The 24,374-nt window shown below is 37.7% G+C and overlaps 1 protein-coding gene across 3 annotated transcripts in view; it reads right to left on the bottom strand.

The window, feature by feature from the left end:
- The window catches only part of WDR45B (WD repeat domain 45B), a 71,569-nt gene that overhangs the window by 29,285 nt on the left and 17,910 nt on the right, over window positions 1-24,374 (bottom strand). For 2 of the 3 annotated variants that reach the window (XM_027840960.1, XM_027840950.1), the window contains exons 2-4: window positions 21,751-21,825; window positions 8,555-8,656; window positions 1,096-1,183 (exon numbers count right to left, since the gene is read on the bottom strand). In XM_027840960.1, the coding sequence (XP_027696761.1) occupies window positions 1,096-1,183; window positions 8,555-8,656; window positions 21,751-21,825 (265 nt within the window). The remainder of the gene's footprint in view (window positions 1-1,095; window positions 1,184-8,554; window positions 8,657-21,750; window positions 21,826-24,374) is intronic. The other variant, XM_027840966.1, reaches the window with a different exon arrangement.

Raw genomic sequence — 24,374 nt, 5'->3', positions numbered from 1 at the left:
GTGTATGAAATCATTTCAGATTAAAGTGAAAGAGGAAGGGGGAGTGAAAAAGAGAGAAGGGCATATGTATTCATATTCATATACACTATATCTTTTAAACTCATGTATGCATATTTCTTTTCAATTCATACATATATACATACACACATATATATCTTTTAAATGCTTACAGAGACTAAAATTAATTTATCATCACAACAGCCTTTATCTAGCAAGATTTCTTTTTAATTTAGTTATTTTTAGTTTTCAGCATTCATTTTTATAAGACTTTGAGTTCTAAATATTCCCCCCTCCTTTCCATCCCCTCCCCAAGACGGCTTGCAATCTGATATAGGCTACGCATGTACAATCATATTAAACATATTTCCACATTAGTCATGTTGTAAAAGAGGAATCAGAAAAGGGAAAAACCACATGAAAGAAAAAAGAGAAAATAGTATTCTAGCAAGATTTTCTGACAAAACAACTTAATAATATTTATTTTATTATAGTAAACTATTCACCTTCACTGTAACATAAGTAAAACAATTCCTTTGTTTAACACGTTAACATTTACGGTAACTAGCTTAGCAACTTTGTTACCCCACCTCCAAAAGAAATCGTATAGGTAAACGTTAGCCCTTGTGTGAAAATAAGAAATTAGTGGAATTTATAACAAAGTTTCATCACGTCTCCCCACCACACTTAGAAAAACTACCACATTCTAAACTCTAGCTATGTTACATTATTATTCAAGGTTTTCACTGTTTAAATTTTCACTCATTTGTGAGACTCAAGAATTCATTCCCAACAAATACTTTTTGTATTTTTTTTTACCCTTAATCTGAAACAATTTCTTACACTTAACATACTGAGAGATTCATCAATCAATCACTGTCCTCCAAAATTATTGCCGAATATCAGCGCTTTCCATGAAATACCAAAGTAAAGACATTTGTATATAGTCTCTCAGAGCCTTAAACTATAACTGGATGATATTTAATGAATAGTTAACAAGGATTTTTTACAATTTTTCCTTCCCCATATATAAATATTTCAGCTGTCTTCATAGAGAGCAAATGTTTCATTCTATTTTCAAATGCATACTAAGCCTACCTGTCTCGTCGCAGTTTGACTGCTTTGACTTCTGTAGAAAATTCTATTTCAATAACCGTCTTCTTTTTTAGATCATCCCATATCATCACTGAAATGTCAGAAATATCTTATCAATAATTATATTAAGTTATAATTGGCCACATTTCATAAAGTTATTTCTTCATCCCAAACCATTCAATGTACAGGCATCCCTAGAGTCCTTTATTTTAAGTTTTCACCAGTAATTTATCATAAAATACTTAGCTGTCACTGAGAATATAATTTTAATGCCAAAAACTATATACGTTTGTAAAAAGTAAAATAAGCTATGGCTCAGAACCTAAAGCTTTAGGATCTAAGTGGAGTCAATTTTGGAGACTTTTGTCTAAAAATTTACAAGCATTATTAAGGGCTTACTATATGCCACTCTTTGTGCTAGGTGCTAGGGATTTAAAGAAAGGCAAAAACAGAAACCTTGCCCTGAGGTAATCACATCCTAATTGTAGAGAAAAGATGCAATTAACTGCGTGTGTGTGTGTGTGTGTGTGTGTGTCTAATACCCTGAAAGTAGACCATTCTAAAGTCAAAGCCAAACCCCCTAGTGATATTAATAACCCTCCTGAACTCATTTGGCAATGATTAACAAACTCCTGTTCAGTCACACCCTCCCCATTCCAGTGATCCTGAACCCCTGGTTGTCTTTATGCAAATCTGTTCTTTATCCCATCCACCTCAAATATCACCCCTCTCCCAAAGCCACACTCTAAAAATACTGTGCACTGTGATCTCTAAAACACACACTCAAAAGTAACAAACATATTTTCATCTTAAATCTCTCTCTTTCCCACTCCTTTCATCTTCTGACTCTTGCTGAGTCTTGGCTCCCACTTGATGAAATGGCAGCTTGACCACCTTCTCCATCACTGGTTGCAGCTTCACTCATTCCTCTTCACTCAGAAGTCAAGGTGAGGCAGTGTTGGAATACTCTTTACTCCCCATTGCAATTTCAAGGTATTCCTTCTATCTTTATCCCTCTCTTTTTTTGAGGTTTACTCAACCCATATCTACTACCCAATTTCTGGTTTACTGACCTCCAAGATATACCCCTTCTTTCCTCAATGAGTTCAGTGCCTAACTCACAGTCTCTCTCCTCAACCCCTGCCCACATACTAGAGAACTTCAACTTATACACTGATATTGCCTGAAGAAACCTAACATCACAGATTTTCAACTTGTTCATTTTCTACAACCTACTACTCCACACTACCTCAGCTACACAAGAGATGGTCATACCCTTGATCTTGCCATCAGGAACAAATTACCACTTTTACATTCAAGAGTTCGGAAATTCTTACGAGACTCTTACCAGAATCTATTGTCATTCCACTTCTCCCTTTGCCTAGCAACTTCAAGCCATGTTTTTTGACTTCACTGTGACCTTCAATCACTAGACCCCTTAGTTCTCTCCAAAAGCATGGTTTTAGTTGTTTTTCAGGTGTTTCAGTCATGTGATATATCTATAGTCATATTACTGGACTGCTGTCTTAAGCCTATTAATGCCTTTCATGTTTAGCATTTCTTTGATATGGAAGAAATAAATAGCTGTAAGAGCCTTTCATGTTTAGCATTTCTTTGGTATGGAAGAAATAAATAGCTGTCTTGCAGCTGATTTACATTGTACATAGGAGTAACTTTCTTCTTTGTTATTCTTCAGTTGTTCCAGCAGTGTCTGAATCTTCATGACCCCATTTGGAATTTATTTGGCAAAGATACTGGAGTGGTTTGCCATTTCCTTCTCTAGATTATTTTAAAGATGAGGAAACTGAGGCAAATAGGGTTAAGTGACTTGTGCAGCGTCACACAGTTTTTAATTGTTTGAGGCCAGATTTTAACATAGGTTTTCCTAACTCCAGGACAGGTACTCTATCAGCAGAGACCATCATTACCACTTACCTGCCCTGGCTTAAGAACCAACTACCTTTAAGTAGGTATACTTTCATCCCTTCCCAATACTGACAACTTCAGTGAACCTATTCAGCTGTCCTCTTCTGAATCACTTTCTCCACTTTTCCTATTGCCACTCTAGCCTTGCTAAGTCTCAGTTTTACCTCCTATTCCTGCTACTTATATGCTGCCCGATGAAGCTAGAGAAAAGTATGAAATTAAGCTGACTGGATATGCTACAAATTTATGTTACATAACCTCGAGTGGTCCTCATTGCTACAAGGCAATCCTTTTAAACCTTGCTAATTGCACTATCCCCCTCACTCACAGCTTTTCCAAACATTTTCATCCTTCCTCAAATCTCCCTTTGCTTTTTCTTTACCATGGCTCCCTTTCCCCCAACCCTCTCAGCTGTGAAGCCTCATATGTTAATGAAAAAATTTAAGTCACTCCCCAAAAGCTTCCTCTTTTCCGTTTTTCCTTACTTCATATCATTTAGATGCTTTCTGCCACTATCTCTTCTGTTTCCCTTCTCCTTGCCAAGGCAAACTCGTCTACATGCATAAGTGATTCCATTCCATCTTTTCTTGCTCCTATTTTCATCTCCACTCTCTACTTTATCTTCAGGCTCTCTTGTCTATTGACTGCTTTCTTACTGCCTACAAACATGACCATATTCTCCCTCATCCTCAAAAAATCCTCACTTGATCCATCCATCCCCACTATATCCCATATATCTCCTTCCTTTTGCAGCTAAACTTCTTTTTTCTCAATCCCTTCTTTTTTCTCCACAGTATAGCTTCTTTATTTCATCATTCAAATGAAGATACAAAGTTACTCATGATCTCTTAATTGTAAAATCTAATGGTCTTTTTCAATCTTCTTTCTTGACTTCTCTGTAGCCTTTGACACTGCTGATCACCCTCTTTTCCATACTCTCCTCTCTCTAGGTTTCTGTTACTCTACTCCCTCCTAGTTCTGCTCCTACCTATCTGATCACTCTTTCTTAGTATGCTTTGCTGGATCTCCATCTAAGTCAAGCCCAGGAAGACCCCTACAGTCTCACAGGCCTTTGTCCTAGGCCATTTTCTCCCTCCATACTACTTCACTTAGTGATATCATCAGTTCTCATGGATTTAATTATCATCTCTATGCTGATGATTCTCAAATCTACCTAAACTACCTTAACCTGTTTGCTGACTTCCATTCTCCCATTTCCAACTGCCTATTGTACATCTCAAACTAAATGTCTTAAACTCAACATGTCCAAATTGAACTCATTATCTTTCCCCAAAAACTCTCCTCCCTTACAAACTTCACTATTTTTCTCAAGCACACCACCATTCCCCCAGTGCCCCAAGCTCCCAAACTCGGTGTCATTCTTGACTATCTATTCTCATTCACCACCCTCATCCAATCTGCTGCCAAGGTGTGTTGATTTTACCTTTGTGACACCTTGCACTTATGTCCTCTTCTCTCCTCTGACACTGCTACCACCCTACTGCAGGTCCTCATCACCTCATACCTAGACTACTGCAATACTCTGTTGTTTGGTCTCCTTGCCATAAATCACTCCACTCCAGGCCAGCCTCTACTCAGCTGTCAAAGTGATATTCCAAAAGCACAGGTCTGAATATGTCAACTCCACCCCTACCCCAGCCTCAATAAATTCCAGTGGCTTCGTATTACTTCCAAGATCAAATATAAAAAGTTTTCTGGAATTCAAAGCCTTCACAACCTGCCTCTCTTCCAACCTTTACAGTCTTCTTATACCTTATACACACACACACACACACACACACACACACACACACACACACACAAACTCAGCAATTCAGTGATACTGGCTTCCTTGCTTTTCCTCACACAAAACACTCTATCTTCTTATTGTGCATTTCCACTAGCTGTCCCCAATAACTGGAATGCTCTCCCTCATTTCTACACCTTAGGTTTGCTGGTTCCCTTCAAGTCACAGGTAATACCCCACCTTCTACAGGAAACTTTTCCCCAATTCCCTTTAATTCTAGTTCATCTCCTGATTTACTCGAAATTTATCCTGTAACTAAGCTTGCTTGTAGAGTTGTTTGCATGTTGTTTCCCCCATAAGGGTGAGTTCCTTCAGGATAGCTATTATTTATTTCACTCACTGACTCACTGTGAAAGCTTTTAAAAGTTAAGTAAAGGATTTTATATTTGATGATCTCTGTAACTCAGAGCTTCTCCTAGAAGCATCATTAAAGAAAATGTGAAAACAATCCTGTTCTCTTATATAGATACTCAGGTAAAAAAAAAAAAAAAGGAAAGCAGGTTTTATTTAACCCATGTAGATTACAGTGTAAGAGGGTTCCATTGATTATCTCATTTAAAAAGTAATTACATTTGTTAAGTAAGAACATCTATTGACTACAAGAATCAGAACTGAAAGTAAACAGGGCCTTTACACCTCCTTGAATCAAAATCACTGTGTGAGAAACTTGTTTATGTCTTGAACTTGTATAAAAAAGAATTTCTCAGAACCAGATAGAGATTATGAAGGTCTGGAAGCAGAAAGGAAGGAGTAGGGAATAACCAGAGCTGAAATGGAAAGAACCATTAACCAAGAGGCAACCAGCAAAAGGAGAAAGAGAAGGCAGAACTGAGCTATAGTAGAGAAAAGTAATATTGGATTCTAATCTTGGATTAGAATATTCTGTCTGTTGCCACCAACTGTATCCACCTCCTCAAGGACTGAAAGAAGTTCTAAGAAAATGTCTGTTCTTTCTCTAACTTTCTCTACTGCTGTCTATCTATTAACAGACACTACAATATTATCTGCTGCTTTATTATCCAAAAGTTTATGGTAAGCTCAACCAGAAAGAGTCCAATAGATATAGATGTAAATTAAGAGAGAGGGGGCAGCTAGGTGGCACAAAGGACAGAACTCTGGCCTTGGAGTCAGGAAGACCTGAGTTCAAATCCAGTCTCAGACATGACATTTACCAGCTGTGTGACCCTGGGCAAATCACTTAACCCTGACTGCCTCATCAAAAAGCAGAATAAAAATAAAATAAAAATAAAAAATAAATTAAGGGAAAGAACCAAACCTCCACCTAAAATAGTATATATTTCCCTAACTGACGGTCTTAAGCGTTGTAACTGTTTTTAAATCGTAATGTCTAAAATAAACTTCCTAAAGACACAGAGGAGGGCGCCCTGTGGACCATCATATTGCCTCTTACACTTAAATCTAGCAAATATTTTAATTATGTTGCAAGAGTATTAATATAATAAATGTGTCTCAGAGTCCCAGGAAGAACTAAATTCCTCCTTTATCTCCTGAACATGGAGTGAACTCTTTGATGAGGTATGAATCCTCTTGTCCTGGGCTCAACCAAAAAATACAAAGACTCAGCAAAGACTCAGACCTGAGCCTGTAAATAGTCAAGACACTTCCATTTTCCCTCTATACTAAGCCTCTGCCTTCCACTTGGTATTTACAGAGTCCTCCAGACTACCACGATCAGTCCTTCTCATGACAGGCTACAGCATGGGCTGGTAAGGAACCAAATAACACTCTCCTCCATTTCCCATCAACCTATACAGTGCTACAAATGTATACCAACAACCTAAGGTTGAAAACCCCCATAAAGGGTTAAGAACTTAGGGTTCCTCCCCTGGATCTGCACAGTCCATATGATTCACAATTTAATGAAAGCCCATATTTGCTCCTCCTAGTCATGATTTTATTCCTTTTGCTCATTTTCAATTCCCAAGGCTTCTGATCAGCTTGGTCCAGTAACTCTCCAATACAAATGGTAAGTCAATTGAGTAATATTTTTCTTTTCTCTATTATATGGTCCCCATATTGCTCTATTATCTAGGTACAGAATGATAGAGCTATATCACTTTACATCATTTTGTTTCCATGTTATTTTACATTATAAGTGGGATGAGTAGAATGACACCTAAAAGCATTCAAATTCAAATAACTGGGGGCAGCTAGGTGGTGCAGTGAATACAGCACCAGCCCTGAAATCAGGAGGACCTGAGTTCAAATACAGCCTCAGACCAAACACTTGACAATGAGTAGCTGTGTGACTCTGAGCAAGTCATTTAACCCTAATTGCCTAAAAAAATAAAAAAATTGTACCAAATCGTTCTGAATATGGCTTAAAATTAATAATGGGGAACCCAACTTCATTTCACTCAGCTATGGGAGCAACCAAAGAAATAGGATGCTGGGGCTCTCGATTCAGAACAGAACCTCCAATGGTTTAAAAGAGTAACTGAATAGCTGTGAACAGCAGTTAATCAGCTAATAAAAAAAAAATCAAAGGAGAGTGGGACAGTGATAACACTCTGACGTACACAGAAGAAATTAAGAGTAGAATATAAACTAGAAAAACACTTCAATATCACTCATCTGGTCTATGCACCTGTGTTCATGCATCTCTATTTCTCTTTCTCACATCTTTCATTCTCTCTCTCTCTCTCTCTCTCTCTCTCATTTACCCTCTCTTCCTCCAAATTTCTCTTTCTGCCTCTACTTCATATCTAAACTGAACTAAATATAGAATTTAAAGCTTATCTGTTATGTTCACTAAAACCCAATATTCATTGTTACAAATCTAAATTATCACTTAAGTTGAAACTTTTATGCCCATGAAAAAACTCATCAAGTTAAGCTGCTTTTTTTTACTTACATATGGCTATTAATTATTTTACTAATTTTTTTTTTTTTGGCTAGGCAATGGGATTAAGTGACTTGCCCAAGGTCACACAGGTAGCAAGTGTCAAGTGTCAGAAGCCAGATTTTGAATGGAGGTCCTTGACTCCAGGGCCAGTGCTCTATCCACTGAACCGCCTAGCTGCCCCCTAATTTATTTTTTTAAAAAAGGATTCCTCATACTTTTGTTTTAAAACAAAAAAACAAAAAAACAAAAAACAAAGGCACAGGCAAAGCACATGAAAAGCTATCTTGAAGGAGAGCTTGGTGGAGCAAAGACATCAGACCCCACTCCCTTTCTGTTCACACACATTTCCCAAAGTTAGCAGAATTCTTGGTGGTAAGAACAGATGGATTTTAAAATTTAATCCAGTATAGGCCATCTGAACTCTAAAATAAGTTCAGAGATAAAAAGCCATGACTTAAAAGCAGTTAAGAACAAAAGTAGTTACAGGGCAAAATCAATTACTTAATCAATTAATAAATAAGATAAAGAACAGAAGTATACAGGATTAATTTTAATCTTCTGTGGGTACAAAAGAGGTAGAAAAAAAGAAAAGTATCTAGTTTCTTTACAACCTCTAGGAAAAGAAATTACAAGTTAACAATTCATTCCCACACTGACATAAAGTATGGGCCATTTTTTTATAGGCAATTGGGGTTAAGTGACTTGCCCAGGGTCACACTGCTAGTAAGTGCCAAGTGTTTGGTCTAAGGCTGCCTTTGAACTCAGGTCTTCCTGACTACAAGGCCAGAGCTTTATCCACTGTACCACCTGGCTGCAACAGTATTACACAATGTAAAAACTTCTTAAATGTATGACTACTGTACCTTTATTGGGGGGATATTTTGGCTTTTTTCCACCACCAACTAATGCTAAATAGTTGCAACGGAACAACATTTCCACGTGGCCAACTCCTCCTTCAAGGAATTCTGAAAAGAATTATTAAAAAAAAATAAAGTTAAAATACATCATACTCAATGCTTCAGTTTGATAGACAAACACATACAATGCCCCTTACTGCATTCTTATCATTCAAAAAAAAGTAGAAAAAAAGAAAAAAACAAAACAAAACAGAAATAGAAAAAGTAGGAAAAAAAGAAGTAGAAAACACTAGAATTACCAGGATGTGAAGTTATGAGAAGGACCAAAATTTTGATATTTATTATATTAGTGTTAAAGAACATTGATATGATAAATATCAAAATATAAATATTAAAAATTTTTAAATAAAATTTTTATTTTTAAAATTTTAAAATAAATAGAAAAAAATAAGCAAGTAAATAAAAATACAAATAATGATTAAGAAACATAAACCACACAACATTGGTTAGAGTCTGCATAAAAAGTTTCTATTTAGACTAGATATTAGGAGTAACATCTAATTGTCTTATGAAGACATCTTAGACATGTCTTTAATAACAATTATATTTCTTGTCAAATGAAAAGCATATCTCTAAACATATTCAAAATTACTAATTAACTGCATAAAAGGAAAAATTAAGCAGATTTCCATATGACCTACATGATAAAAAGTTACCTGTGATCTTTTGGAAACTGTATGAAAGACAGATTGGAGAGGAGAGAGGTTGGGGATAAGGTGGAGGAGAGAGGGCAGTTAGAAGACAATAGTCCAGCTGAGAGGTGGTAGTTGTACTTCGTTCTTGAAGAGAACCAAAATGATATCACTATGCTAGAGTCAAGTTACAGTGTGTCCAACTGTGGCTGAGCAAACCAATAAAAGCTCAGAATACTCTACCACAGGTCAAGCACAAATTGTCCATGTGAACATTTGGGGAGCAAATCTCTAAGTGTGTGCATCTCATGTTTCTTTTGAACTACTTCAATTCTGCTCTGCTCATAGAGCGGTCCTGTGCCAGTGTCTCCCATGTCACACAAACAATTCCAAAGTTTTTAAGAGAGAGACCTTAAAAAGGGAAAAGGACCCACATGTACAAAAATATTTACAGCAATTCTTTTTGTGGTGGCAAAGATTTGGAAATCGTGGGGCTGCCCATCAATTGGGGAATGGCTGAACAACTTATGGTAAATGAAAGTAGTGGAATACTACTGTTCCATAAGAAATGATGAGCAGCAGATTTCATAAAAGCCTGGAAAGAGTTTCATGAACTGATGATGAGTGAAATGAACAGAACCAGGAGAACACTGTACACAGTAACAGAAACACTGTATAATTACCAACTTTGATAGACTTAGCTCTTCTCAGACATGCTATGCTCTAAGACAATTCCAAGACTCATGATGGAAAATGCTATCCACATCCAGAGAAAGAACTATGGAGTCTGAATGCAGGTCAAAGCAAACTATTTTCTCTCTCTTTTTTTTCTTTCTCATGGTTTTTCCCTTTTGTTCTGACTCTTTTTTCACAACATGACTAATGTGGAAATATCTTTAATATGATTGTACATGCATAGTATATATCAGATTGCATGCTGTCTTGGGGAGGGGGAAGGGAAGGGAAGGATGGGAGAAAAATTTAGAACTCAAAATCTTATAAAAATGAATGCTGAAAACTAAAAATCAGATAATTAATTAGTTGATTAAAAAGAGAAAGACAGAGAGACCTTGAGAGTGTCTTTGTATCACTTTTTCTGACCATCATGTGAGTGTTTTACCTTGTGTCAGTTCTCCATAAAATAGTCTTTTTGGCAAGCGTATATATTTGGCATTCAAACAACGTTGCCAGCCCATCAGAGTTGTGCTCTCTGCAGTAGAGTTTGAATGTTAGGTAGTTTAGTTCCAGAAAGGAGCTCAGTGTCTGGTATCTTATCCTGCCAGATGATCTTCAGAATGTTCCTAAGAAAATTCAGGGTTTAAATCAGACCTACACAACTTGTAAACTTCTTAGGGCCACAGACAGGTTATACTAGAGAGAGAGTACACAATGGCAACCCTACATTTTTCACAGGCTCCAAGAGGCCTGCAGCCCCTATGCTGTGTAGGCCTGGTTTAAGTGGACAAGGGCAGCTGTGCTGCAAGTAGAAGAAAAGGGACAAATTCAAGAGATTACCTCATGAATTAGTTATAGGTCACTTCAGGAGTGATTTTTTTTTATTTTTTTATTTTTACGCAATTAGGGTTAAGTGACTTGCCCAGGGTCACACAGCTAGTAAGTGTCAAGTGTTTAGTCTGAGGTTGGATCTGAACTCAGGTCCTCCTGATTTCAGGGCCAGTGCTCTATCCACTGCACCACCTAGCTGCCCCCAGAGGAGTAATTTTAAAAACAATTTCTACACCTACTATCATTTATCTACTGTGTGGAGAATACAGGACTGGATAAATCATAACAACTTAATTAATTCACTTAATCTATTAAATATAAAAACAAAAACCAATAACTCCCAAGGAACCAAAATACTTAAAAGACACACACACAAGAAGAAATTAATTTGGGCCTATCTTTGCAGAAGAGAATACAGCATAAAAAGACAACTAGTATCAACATTAAAACAACTGAATTTGAGTCCCAGATCTAACACTTCTTTGAGTCTCAGTTTCCTTGTGTTTTTAAGATAGGAATACTTATGGGGCAGCTAGGTGGCACAGTGGATAGAGCTCTGGCCTTGGAGTCAGGAGGATGTGAGTCCAAATCCAGTTTCAGATACAAGACACTTTACTAGCTGCGTGACCCTGGGCAAGTCACTTAACCCCAACTGCCTCACCAAAAAAGCAAAAAAAAAAAAAAAAAGGATAGGAATACTTATACTACCCATCTCAGTGTTGCCATGAAAAGCGTTTCTTAGCATTACGTCACCACAACATAAAAATGAGTATAAACATGAGCACAGAAAACTGCCTTAGTGATTGTGATTATTTAACTCAAGGCTAAATTCCACATTCAAAATCCATCCACTCACTCATACTTTAATATAAAACATGGCTTTGAAGTTATTTATAAGAATTATCTTCCATCTACACATAATTTAGTCAGTAACAACAATAAAGTAGAATACATTACTTACTACAACAAAGTTATGTACCTTTCCTTAATATTTAACTCCCATATCCAAGGAGAGCTGCAAACTCCTCACTTCCATGCATGTTAGCACTACCCAACAGGATTCTCCATTAAGATCTATCCAAGGGAGTAAAAGCATTGCTTAAGCTCTCCCCCAAATACCTGTAAAAAATGATTCTGAACAAATTCTAGAACAGAACCCACAAAAAGACAGTGAAATTTCCAGCCCAAGACAACCTGCATGTTCGACAGAAAAGGTCTGTTTCGAAAGGCTGGGAGAGGAGGGCAGTTCAGTGTGGGCCACGCAGGCAAAGACAGGTGCCCCAGCAAACCCCAGAGTTCAGGGGACTGAATCACAGGCAGCTATGGCAGTTTCCAGACGTCTCAACCCACAAACTCCAAAGACAACTTAGAAGATTAGTGGGAAAGGTCTGTGGGACTTGGGTTAGAGAGGAGCATGGTCCAGCCCTGGCCCTAGTGCAGCCCCACGGTGGCAGTAGCAGCTGTTTCCAGAGCTCTTGGCTCACAAAACAGTAAGGGGATTGAACAGCTGATTAGAGGGGGATTGCAGGATCTCTTTGCCGGTACTGAGGCAGGATTCTCTTGCTTTGCCTGTGTTTAGATCTGGGTGGCAGTCCTGGTGTCTTGCTGAGAAATCTATCAAAGTTAGACATCACATATTGTTGCTGTTACTGTGTACAATGTTCTGCTGTTTCTGCTCACTTCACTCAGCATCAGTTCATATTCAGTCTTTCCGGTTTTTCTGAAGTCAGCCTGTTCATCATTTCTTATAGCACAATACTATTCCATTACATTCATATACCACAACTTGTTCAGTCATTTCCCAACCGATGGGTAGCCCCACAATTTCCAAATCTTTGCCACCGCAAAAAGAGCTGCTATAAATATTTTTGTACATGTGGGTACTTCTCCCTTTGTAATGATCTCTTCAGGATTTAGACCTAGTAGTGATATTGCTGGGTCAAAGGGTATGCACAGTTCCATAGCCCTTTGGGCATAGTTCCAAATTGCTCTCCAGAGTGGTTGGATATTTCAAACACTATATTTCAAAGAGCAAAAGAGCTGGGACTACAAACAAAAGTAACTTACCCAGTAAAGTTTAGTATAACCCTGAACAAAATAAATAAATAAATAAATAAATAGATGGATATTTACTTGATTTTGTCCCAAATACCTGCAAGTGAAAGACTTGCAGGTATTTGTGACAAAAAGACCAGAACTTAATGGAAAATTCAACATCTAAGACCCAGGATAAATACAAGATAAACATTAAAGACCAATTACATGTGACTCAATAAGGTCAAACTGTTTACTTCTTATACGTGAAAATGTTATCAGTATTCTTAAGATTGTCATCAGTACTTGCATTTTTTAAAAGAAAAGTTGGGGCTGAGCTAAGTATGATGGGGTGATTCTAAAAAGCAAAACTGGGCAGGAAAAGGTTAAAAAGGAGCAATTATCTTATGCAAATGAGGTATGAAAGAAAGAACTGATACAGAGGAAAGAGGTTGAGGGTAGAGGGCTGGTAACGCTGGAAACTTACTCTCATCAGATCTGGGTTAAAGGATGGGGGGAACTTTTAGGAGGGTGTACAGATTAAGATTTAGGGGGGCAGAGAGAAAAAGGGAGGGACTCTTAGAGATGTAGTTAGAATAAGAAATAGAAGGGAAAGGGAAAGGATAGGGAGAGATTCCTTAAAAGGATGTGGATTAGGGAGGTAGTGATTAGAAATAAACTAGAGAAGAGACAGAGTAAAAAGAGAAGCAGAGAATGACAATAGTGAGGCAAAATAGGATGAAAGGAAATACACAAATAGTAATTATAACTTTGAATGTGAATGGGATAAAAGGAAACATAAGAGAATGGATTAAAAATCAGAATCCAAAATATGTTGCTTACAAGAAACACATTTAAGAATGAGAGAAACACACAGAGTTAAAATAAAGAACTGGAGGAGAATTTATTATGCTTCAGCTAAGGTTAAAAAAAAAAAGCAGGGGTAGCAATCATGATCTCAGACAAAACTAAAGCTAAAATAGATTTAATTAAAAGACATAAACAGGGAGATTACATTATGATAAAAGGTACCACTGACAAAGAAACAATATCAACACTATATCTACAGGCACCAAATACTACAGCATCTAAATTTTGTAAAGACAAGTTAAGTGACTTATAGGTAGAAACAGGACCCTGCAAGAAGAGATAGCTAGAGACACCCCATTTAAAATAACCCTAGACATATAAAATAGCTGGGAGTACACCTGCCAAAACAAACCAGGAACTATGTGAACAAAATCATAAGAAAATTTTTATACAAATAAAATCATATTTAAATAAATAAAAATATTAATTATTCACGGGCATGTAGGGTCATTATAACAAAAATTACAATTTTACCTAAATTAATTTACATTAAATTTCCAAAAAATTATTTTACTGAGCTAGAAAAAATAATAACAAAATTCATCTAGAAGAATAAAAGGTTAACAATATCAAAGGAACTAATAAAAAAACGTAAAGGAAGGAAGATTAACAGCACGAGATCTTAAAGTATAAGGCAGTAATTATCAAAACTATCTGGTATTGGCTAAGAAATAGAAAGGGAGATCAGTGGAACAGATAGACATACAATTCACAGCCACTAATACATGTAATTACCTAGTGTTTGACAAGTGTGAAGACTTAAGCTTTTGGGATAAGAATTCATTATTTGGTAAAAATTGGTGGGAAAGCTGGAAAGCTGGTCTGACAGAAAGTGGGTATAGACCAACATCTTACATCATTTACCAAGATAAGGTCTGAATGGATACATGCCTAAATATTGAGGGAGATATTACAAGAAAATTAGAAAATATGGAACATATTACCTATCAGACTTATGAATATCAGATTTATGAACAATTTATGAACAAACAAGAGACAGAGTGTTGTGAGGTGTAAAATCGGTAATTTTGATGACATTAAACTAAAAGAGTTTTGTACAACTAAAATCAATGAAGCCAAGACCAGAAGGAAAGCAGAAACCCGGGAAAAAATTTTATAGACAGTTCCTCAGATAAAGATCTCATATCTCAAATATATAAAGAACTTTGTCAAATCTGTAAGAATATGAGTCATTTCCCAACTGATAATTAGTCAAAAGATATGAACAAGCAGTTTTCCAATGCAGAAATCAAAACAATTTATAGTCATAAAAAAAGCTCTAAATCATTATTTATTAGAAAAATGCAAATTAAAACAACTTTGAGATATCACCTTACACCTATCAGATTGGCTAAAATGATAGAAGAGGAAAGTCAAAAATGTTGGAGGGGATGTAGAAAAACTGGGACCTTAATTAACTCATTACCGGTGGATTTGTGAGCTGATCCAACCATCTGGAGAGCGATCTGGAATTATGCCCCAAGAGTTCTTAAACTGCCTATATCCTTTGACCCAGCAATACCACTATTAAGATGGTGCTGCTAGCTACCTTCCTTCACATTTTTTCCCAACGATTCCCTTGATATTCTTGACTTTGTATTTTTCCAGTTGAGTTTTATAAGTATTTTTTGTAGCTCTACAGAATAATTCTTTGGTAGTTTCATTGGTATGACACTGAATAACTAACTTAGGTAGAAATGTCATCTTCTTATATTGGCTCAGCCTACCCATGAGCACAAATATTTCTCCAATTGTTTAGATTTGTCTTTATTTGTGTGAAAAGTGCTTGGTTCACAAGGTCAATCAGGGGAGGGTTTATGAAAAGACAATGGATAAGAACCTCTCAAGAGGCAAGGAGAAAGTGCCCATACTTTTGCCTGGGGCAATCCCCATTCCCAGTTAATTAACTGCCCTTTCATTGTCTGCACCTGGCCCCACCCTAGACCTCCACTCTGAGAACCTATCTAGACCTGTCTCACTTGGTCACATGGACAAGGTCCCTGGCATTGTTACCTAACAGTCACCCCAGCTTACAGGCCACTCCCATCCAGATCCTCCCTAGACCTCTCCTCACAGTCACCTCAGACTATGACCACTCCTATATCCCTCCCACAGTATTTCTGTCTTGGCTACCATTAAGGTGTTCAGATTCTTAAAATCTAGCCAATAGTGCAGACTCACTAGGAATCTCGCTCAACTCAAGAGTTCTAATAAACCTTGTCTTTGGCTGAAAGAAGGCTTGGGTTGAATTCATTGGGGCAGGACCTGCATCTCTTGCTCTCATTATTTTGGGGTCCCAGCACACCTACACCCCTACACCTCAACATAATGTAATAAAAATGATAATACATTTGCTTTGTATTGTCACTACCTATATTTACTTATTTAGTGCTATACCAATCAAACTACCAAAAGCCTACAATATATAGCTAAAAAAAAATTCATCTGAAGGAACAAAAGATTAAGAATCTAAAGGGAATTAATGAAAAAAGTGGGGAAAAAAAGGAAGCCTAGTTAGTAGCACCAGATATCAAATTATACTACAAAGCAATAATCATTAAAACTATTTGGTACTGGATAAGAAATAGAGTGTGTTGCAAATAAAATTCTGAGAGACAAAGTTCTGGGTATGAAAGATCAACTTATTAATTAGACTGACCAATGTAAAAATGTGGTTGGGGATGTTGCTTCTGCATATTACTCATCAGGGTGCGGACACCAATGTGACAGCACACTCTAGAGCATTAAAAATCAGTTTAAACTGGGTTTGAGGTATGTGAGAAAAAGCTATTTTTCACTTTCACAAAAGTCGCCTGAAAAATGCAATCTAAGGGTTAGATGGAAGTTGAACAATAGAAGCCATAAATTAGAATAAGAAAACACTATTGGTAGGTGAATAGACAAACCAGGTCAAAAACCTGTTCTGAGATTAGGTATAGATTAACATCAAAAGTGGTGTTCCCAAATAAGAGCAAAAGTGGATGAAGGCCCCTGAACTGTGGGGAGTGGGAGATGTAATTAGGGTCAGAGACTCAGGTGGGGAAATTAGGTGAGGACAGGCTGTAACCTCTATAGTACCCAGCCAATGGGGAAACAGGAGAGAAATTCCAATCAGGAATTGGGAATAAAAAGGTGTGTATCTGTCAGACTGTGCCCCCACCATGTAAATAAAGTTTCTTCCTGGTTCAAACAATGGCTTCGTGTAATTCGTGTAAGGCTTTTTTCTGCTAACAGCTAATAATGAATAAACTCATGGTCAGAGGTCTCTCCTGTGACCAAAGACAAAAAGGCATAAATTTGGGTCACCTTAAATTTCTGTGTTTGTGTTTGCCAGTCCTCCCCTAACAAGGGGATGGAAACCTTGATTGGCTGATATTTAATTAGAAGGTGTGCCACAATCCCTTCCCATTACTTTACCTTTAAAGAGGGGAGGTCAGCTGAGGAAGAACTGGTCATGAATTACAGCTTCCAGCAATCTGGGCAAGTAAAACCACTCTATTCTGGCTTGATTTCCAAGAAAAATGATTCTTTCTTCCCTGTATTAATAATTAATTATTGAATCAAGACCAAGGTCTTTCCCCTTTCCTACTTCCTCATCCAGAAATCAATTAGTGTGGGAAATCTTTCTCAAAGATTTAACCAGGCTAAAATCTAAAAGAAATTCCAAGTTTAGGCTAATGGATGGATTCCTGCTCATTGTTTTTTACTCAAGACAGGTCTGAGAAAATGTGGATTCTCCCTCTTGTCAGACAGGTAATATGGAAATTGTTAAGTCTCTTTGACCAAGACTTGAGTGATTCAAGTCATATACCCTCAAGACTCTCATTAGAATGAGCCCATATCTCATAATATTTATTTTGTCATTAACTATTAACCAATCAGAACTGTTTGCCACCCTTGGGAACACTCTCCACTCTTCCACGAGCATATGGGTGGGTGTGAGCCCACCGCCAAGAGGGGTTTTTGGCCTTCAAGAGTGTCACTTGCCTTTTTTATTAATAACATGCTAGCCTTATTAATAAAATGATTAAATTACCCAGAAACTATGGTCTCTTGAATTTTTTAAACATCATGTTTCTCTTTCTTGAGCTAGGTCTTCCAAAAATCTAATGAAATTGATAACTACCAAATGAAATAAGTCTACCTGATAGAAGGTACTGACATTGGACTTAGAAATTGTTTTAAAAAATTCACTGTCTATACTAACAGAATAAAAATGATATTACACAACAAAATGTGGCAAGTCCTCAAAGAGACAGGAATATCAGATCATCTCACTGATCTCCTGAGGAAGATGAGGGCCAAGAAGCAACAGTTAGAACCAAAAAATGGAACTGATTGGGTGATGGGACCTGGACCCCTAAAAAGAAAAGACCGTTATCTTTGAAAGCAACCTCCATGACTGAATTTTCCCACACATTTCAGCAGCCCAGATCACTGGCATCTCCCTCCAAGGCAACTGGCCCACCCCAGTCCACCTCCAACACCTAATGAGCTTACTTGACATTCATTTCACTGTTGCACCTGGCTCATCCCAGACTACTTATCACTCCTTAATCCCACCCAGATCCTTTCACAGTCCCATTTATATATAAGCATTAACCTCATTCTCATTAGTTTACAAGTTCACTAGGAACTTTGTCTGCTTCCATTGGCATTACAAAAAACTTTGTCATTGGACCAGGAGACTGTTGGAGTGCAAGAATCCATTCCAGGTGGACTCTGCCTCTTAGCATTTCAGGGTTCCCAGAAACCCCAAACTGCATCAAAACAACAGATTGGGAAAAAAGTATGATAAGGCTGCATACTGTCAATTTATTTAACTTATATGCAAAGGACAACATGCAAAATGCCAGGCTGAATGAATCAAAAGCCAAAATTAAGAATGCTGAAACAGCAACAATCTCAGATATGCACACAAAACCACTCTGATGACAGAAAGTGAAGAAGAAGCTTCTTGTTAATGGTGAAAGAGAAGAATGTAAAAGTTAGCTTAACATTAAAAAAACTAACATCGTGGCAGCTAGTCCCATCACTTCCTGACAAACAGAAGGAGAAGAAATGGAAGCAGTGTCAGATTTTATCTGATATCACCTCGCCAACAATGGTCCATATAGTCAAAGCCATGATTTTTCCAGTAGCAATGTATGACTATGAGAGTTGGACTATAAGGGAAGCTGAGTGCCACAGAATCAATGCTTTCAAATTGTGTTGCTGGAAAAAACTTCTGAGAGTCTCTTGGTCTGCTTCCAGGAGCCAAGATGGCAGAATAAGAAGTAAGTCACTCTCACCCTCCTTCATTGACCTCTGAAAGTCCAGAAAATATCGACCCAGAAGAGTCTCTTGGACAGCAAGGAGATCAAATCAGTCCATACTTAAAGAAATTAATTCAGACTATTCACTAGAAGGACAAATGAAACAGCTGAAGCTTAAATATTCTGGCCATATAATGAGAAGACAGGACTCACTGGAAAAGACACTGATGTTGTGAAAGATTGGAGGCAAAAGGAGAAGGGCACAGCAGAGGATGAACTGGATAGACAGTACACAGAAGCAACGAACATGAGCTTGGACACACTTCAGGAGATAGTGGAGGACAGGGGCCTGGTGTGCTATAATCCGTAAGGCCACAAAGAGTCAGACACAATTAAACAACTGGACAAAATCAGAGGTGGACTAGTTCTGTTCTATGAAGTAAAATGGTACAAATCTAACAATGTTTTAATAGTCAGTAATAAACAATGATGTGAACACATTTGGACTGGAGGTACTCAGTATCTGAGGAAACAGAAGTTGGGAAAAAAATTAAACATATGTATCAATAGTATCTTATGAGGGAAAAGGCAGGCTTTTCCTGACAATTTACTGCTGAAAACAGTTATCTTTACAGTCACATAATTGACTTAAATCAGGAATTTCCAAACGTTTTAGATCCCATAATCCTATTAGTAAATAATGTTTGATCACATACCCTCAATATGTGTATATTTATGTATAAATTTTATATACTACATATGCATATATACATATGTATTATTGCACTAATGATTATGTACATTGTAAAACTTAGAAAAACATAAATTTTAGAATTTATGATAAAAATGAAATAAATGATCCTAGAGTAAACAAACAGCCACTGGAGCGTACTAAGTAGAGAAGTAACATGGTCAGATAGAGATGTGCTTTAAGACCATTTCTGATAGCAGCTGGAGTGTAGGATGTGTTCAGGGAAGACTAGTACCTCTGATGTAATGGCTGCTGAGCCCTTTTCAGGGCTGCTTTCCACCTCTGATGTTCACCTATTCCACCTAACTCTCACCTGTGGCTCCAAGAAGCTGTAGCATGTGCAGCAACCACATCCCAGTAAACCGTTTTGGTAGATGGTCTAAAACCAGGTCAAGGGTAACTGAGGGGTATCAAACCCCGTTGGTAAGTTAGGGTGGTATATAACCCAAGCATGTGAAGACTTCCTCTGGTACAACGAGTGGATGAGAACAATTTGTTCCATACCATGAAGACAGCTGAAGCAGGTACTTAGAGCTTAGTTAAGACATTGAAGACACCAAGGTCATCCACTGCATGTTGAGCCACCACCAGTCATCTTGATTCTATCTTGCCATTAGACTGGGATGACTCTGGAGGAAAGAGTGAGGCCAATGACTTCATGCAACTCTGCCTCACTTAAATCCAATTTACACACAAATCAAAAGATACCACCCACACCATTTTACTACTTTTCCAAACTCAAAGTCCTGTGGTGACAGGTAAGCGATGAAGGAACACGTTCAGATACACTGGAAGCTGTAGTCACAATCCTGTACACAGGCAGCATAGGCCATAGGGTCGTTTTCTCACTGAAAGCAGCAGTGGGATCTGGCAGCCCTCTGGGTGTCTCAGCAGCCTTTTAAGGATCCCACTGCTCACCTCCTGGTGTTAGGAAGGGGCTAGAAAAGGTGCCCTAAAAATTGTCTACTTATCCAACCTTGGCCTGATTAGTGTGGTAGATGACCTTGATGCCATGCTCACCCTCACTGAAAGCATTTCACAACATGGCTGAAAACATCATGCTAAAAAGCATGGGAGCAAGCACACAGCTTTGTTTCCCTCCATTGGTGACCAGGAAAGCAGGAAGCATTCTGGCTCCCCTTATCTTGATCAGTTGTATGACTGAAAAGGTAAACAGTGTTGATGGTCAGGAGAAGCTGTGTCACCAGGAGGGAGCTTAGACTCAGTGAAGGCAGGAAGATTGAAGGAGTAATAAAAGGTTTAAGATGAAACCCAGAGACAAAAATGTATCCAGAAGGAGAATGGTCAACAGTGTTGATAGACAGAAAAAGAGACAAACTGAAAAATGATCATCAAATTTGGCAATTAAGAGATCACTAGTAACTTTGGAGGGTTCAGTTTCAGTTGAATGATAAAGTCAGAAGACAGATTACTAAGGGTTGAGGAGTACGGGAGAATGTGAAGACAATGAGTGTAAATGACTTTTTCAGGAGTCTGGATAAAAAAAGGTGAGTGATGACAGTTTGACAGGATGGGGGATACAACAGTATGATTGAAAGTAGAAGGGGCAGTGAGGTGGTGCAGTGGATAGAGCTCTGGCCTTGAAGTCAGGAGGACATGAGTTCAAATCCAGTCTCAGACACATGACACTTACTAGCTGTGTGACCCTAGGCAAGTCACTTAACCCTGATTGCCTCACCAAAAAAAGCAAAAAAACAAAAAACAAAACAAAAAAAAAAAGGAAGTAGAGAAAAAACCAGGAGACAGGAAGAGGTTGCAAATTAGAGAAAAGGAGAGGATGATTAAAGTAAAAATATGGAGAAATTAGGAGGAGATGGGACCAAGGGCATAAAAGATTAGCTTTGACAAGGATGGAACCACGTTATGTTTAGAGACTGGGGAAAAGAGGAGACAGTGGGAGATGATGTCAAAAGATTTTGAGAGAAGAAGCAAAGGAAATAAATGTTCCATTAAAGTTCATGAAAGAGATGTGGAAACATTTTCTTTTCAAAAGATTCCAGGGAAATATCTGAAGAAAAATTAAGAAATTTTCAGAATAGAGGTGGAAAAGAACTCAAGGCACACATTCCTCACCTTGTTTCTCTTTTTCTTTTAGTGGATCAGTATTGTAGACTCGGAATCCATTTTCCATCCCACATGAAAAGCAACCTAAAACAAGAAATCAAAGAGAAGCATGTTAATAGATTTTGTGGGATTATTAACTAATCAAATCAGGCCCAAAAGATAAAATAGATGTGGAATCTGAAAAATAAAAGAGTCTTATAAGAGCAAATTAGAGTATGAGTATACTCTTATGAGAGTAAATTACAATTCAGTTTCTCAAATACCCAGTTTGTTTTTTGAAATTACAACTTTTTTCAAAAGATGATCAACCCTTCTCTCATATAGAAAGCAAGAAAAACAAAATTTCCTGCCCATGGTAGTCATGTCCAAAAAATATGTCTCAATCTACACTCTGAGTTTAATCAACTTCATCTAATCAATTTAATCAATCTTGGTAGGGATAGAGAGATATTTCATCAAAATCTTCTGAAATCAAGGTGATTATCAGGTGACAATCAAAGTGTTGATTATAATACTGAGACTTTCAAAGCTGAAATGTCTTTACACTGTTACTGGATAAATTGTTCTCTTGGTTCTTCTCACTTCATTACATTGTTTCATACAACTCTTCCCCCAGGTTTCTGTGAAACCAGCCCTCTCATTTTTTAAAGCACAATTGTATTCCATCACATTAATCTGTCAGAATTGAGGAGCTCTCTAGATACCATCTTTCAAGATATTATCAAAGAAAACTGCCCTGATATTCCAGAACCAGAGGATAAAACAGACATTGAAAGAATCCACCCATCACCTCCTGAAAAATATCCCAAAAGGAAAACTCCCAGGAATACTATAGCCAAATTCCAGAGTTCCCAGGTCAATGAGAAAATACTGCAAGCAGCCAGAAAGAAACAATTCACGTATTGTGGAAACACAATCAGGATAACACAAGATTTAGCTTCTACATTAAAGGATCAGAGGGCTTGGAGTATGATATTCCAGAGGTCAAAGGAGCCAGGATTCCAACCAAGAATCACCTACCCAGCAAAACTGACTTTAATCAATGATGGGAAAAAACTGACATTCAATGACATAGAGGAATTTAATTCATTCTTGAGAAGCCAGAGCTAAACTGAAAAATTAACTTTCAAACACAAGACTCAAGAGAAGCATGAAAACGTAAACAGGAAAGAGAAATCAAAAGGGACTTATTAAAGTTGAACTGTTTACATTCCTACATGGAAAGATGATATTTGTAACTCATGAGACCTCTCTCATTATGGGTAGTTGGAGAGAATATATACATAGTCAGAGGACACAAGGTGAGTTGAATATGAAGGGATGATATCTAAAAAATAAAAGGGGTGAGAGAGGAATGTACTGGGAAAAGGAGTAAGGGCGAGGTAGAATGGGGTAAATTATCTCACATAAAAGAGGCAAGAAAAATCTTTTACAGTGGAGGGGAAGAGGTGAGAGGCGAGAAGGAATGAGTGAACTTTACTCTCATCGGACTGGGCTCGAGGAGGGAATAACATACAGACTCAATTGGGTATGGAAATCTATCTTACCCTACAGGAAAGTAGGGCAAGGGGATAAGAGAGGGAGGGGTGATAAAAGGAAGGGCAGATTGGGGCAGGGGATAATCAGAAGCAAACACTTTTGAGGAGGGACAGGGACAGAGGAAAGAATAGAATAAACGGGGGCCAGCACAGAATGGAGGGAAATATAGTTAGTCTCTCACAACATGACTATTATGGAAGTGTTTTGCATGATCACACATGTATAGCCTATGTTGAATTGCTTGCCTTCTCAATAAGGGTGGGTGGGGAGAGAGGAGGGGAGAGAATTTGGAACTCAAAAGTTTTAGAAACGAATGTTAGAAGTTGTTTTTACATGCAACTGGAAAATAAGATACACAAGCAAAGGGGTATAGAAATCTATCTTATCCTACAGGAAAATATCTTATCCTACAGGAAAATAGGAAGGGGATATGGGGGGGGCAGAAATAGAAGAGAAAACAGATTGGGTGAAAGGGGAATCAGAATGCAGAATCCCCAATATGTTCAGGAGTTAACTAACCATAAATCAATCAACAAATATTTATTCAGCACTCAGTGCAGCTACACTAGCCTACTTGCTGCTCCTACATGACTCTGATGTCTCTGTACAATTTTAGTTTCCTCACCTCCCCCTCTTAGAATCCCTAGCTTCCTTTAAGATTAAGTTCAACTCAACTGTCAACCTTCTGCAACAAACCCCTCCCAGATCCCACAGTTGCTAGTGGCTACCCCTCTAAGGTGACTTTCCATCTACTCTATTTTTCATACATATCTCCCCCATTGAAATGTTAAGCTCCTTGAGAACAAAAATTGTTTTTGCTTTTTCTTTGAATTCCCTCCCAGTGCTTAGCACAGTGCCTGGCATTTGGTTAAGTGAGGCAGCTAGGCAAGTGGATAGAGTACTAGCCTTGGAGTCAATAAGACCCAAGTTCAAATCCTGTCTCAGACACTCACTAGTTGTGTGATCCTGGACAAGTCATTTATCCTCTCTGTGCCTCAGTGTCCTCAACTGTAAAACAGGAATAATAATGTTGTTATGAGGATTAAATGAGATAATATATGTAAAGTGTTTTGCAAACCTTACAGCACTACATA

The sequence above is a fragment of the Vombatus ursinus genome, unplaced genomic scaffold (assembly GCF_900497805.2).
Source record: "Vombatus ursinus unplaced genomic scaffold, bare-nosed wombat genome assembly UNPS02004704.1, whole genome shotgun sequence".
Classification (NCBI taxonomy): domain Eukaryota; kingdom Metazoa; phylum Chordata; class Mammalia; order Diprotodontia; family Vombatidae; genus Vombatus; species Vombatus ursinus.
This window is presented reverse-complemented; position numbering and strand designations above follow the sequence as displayed.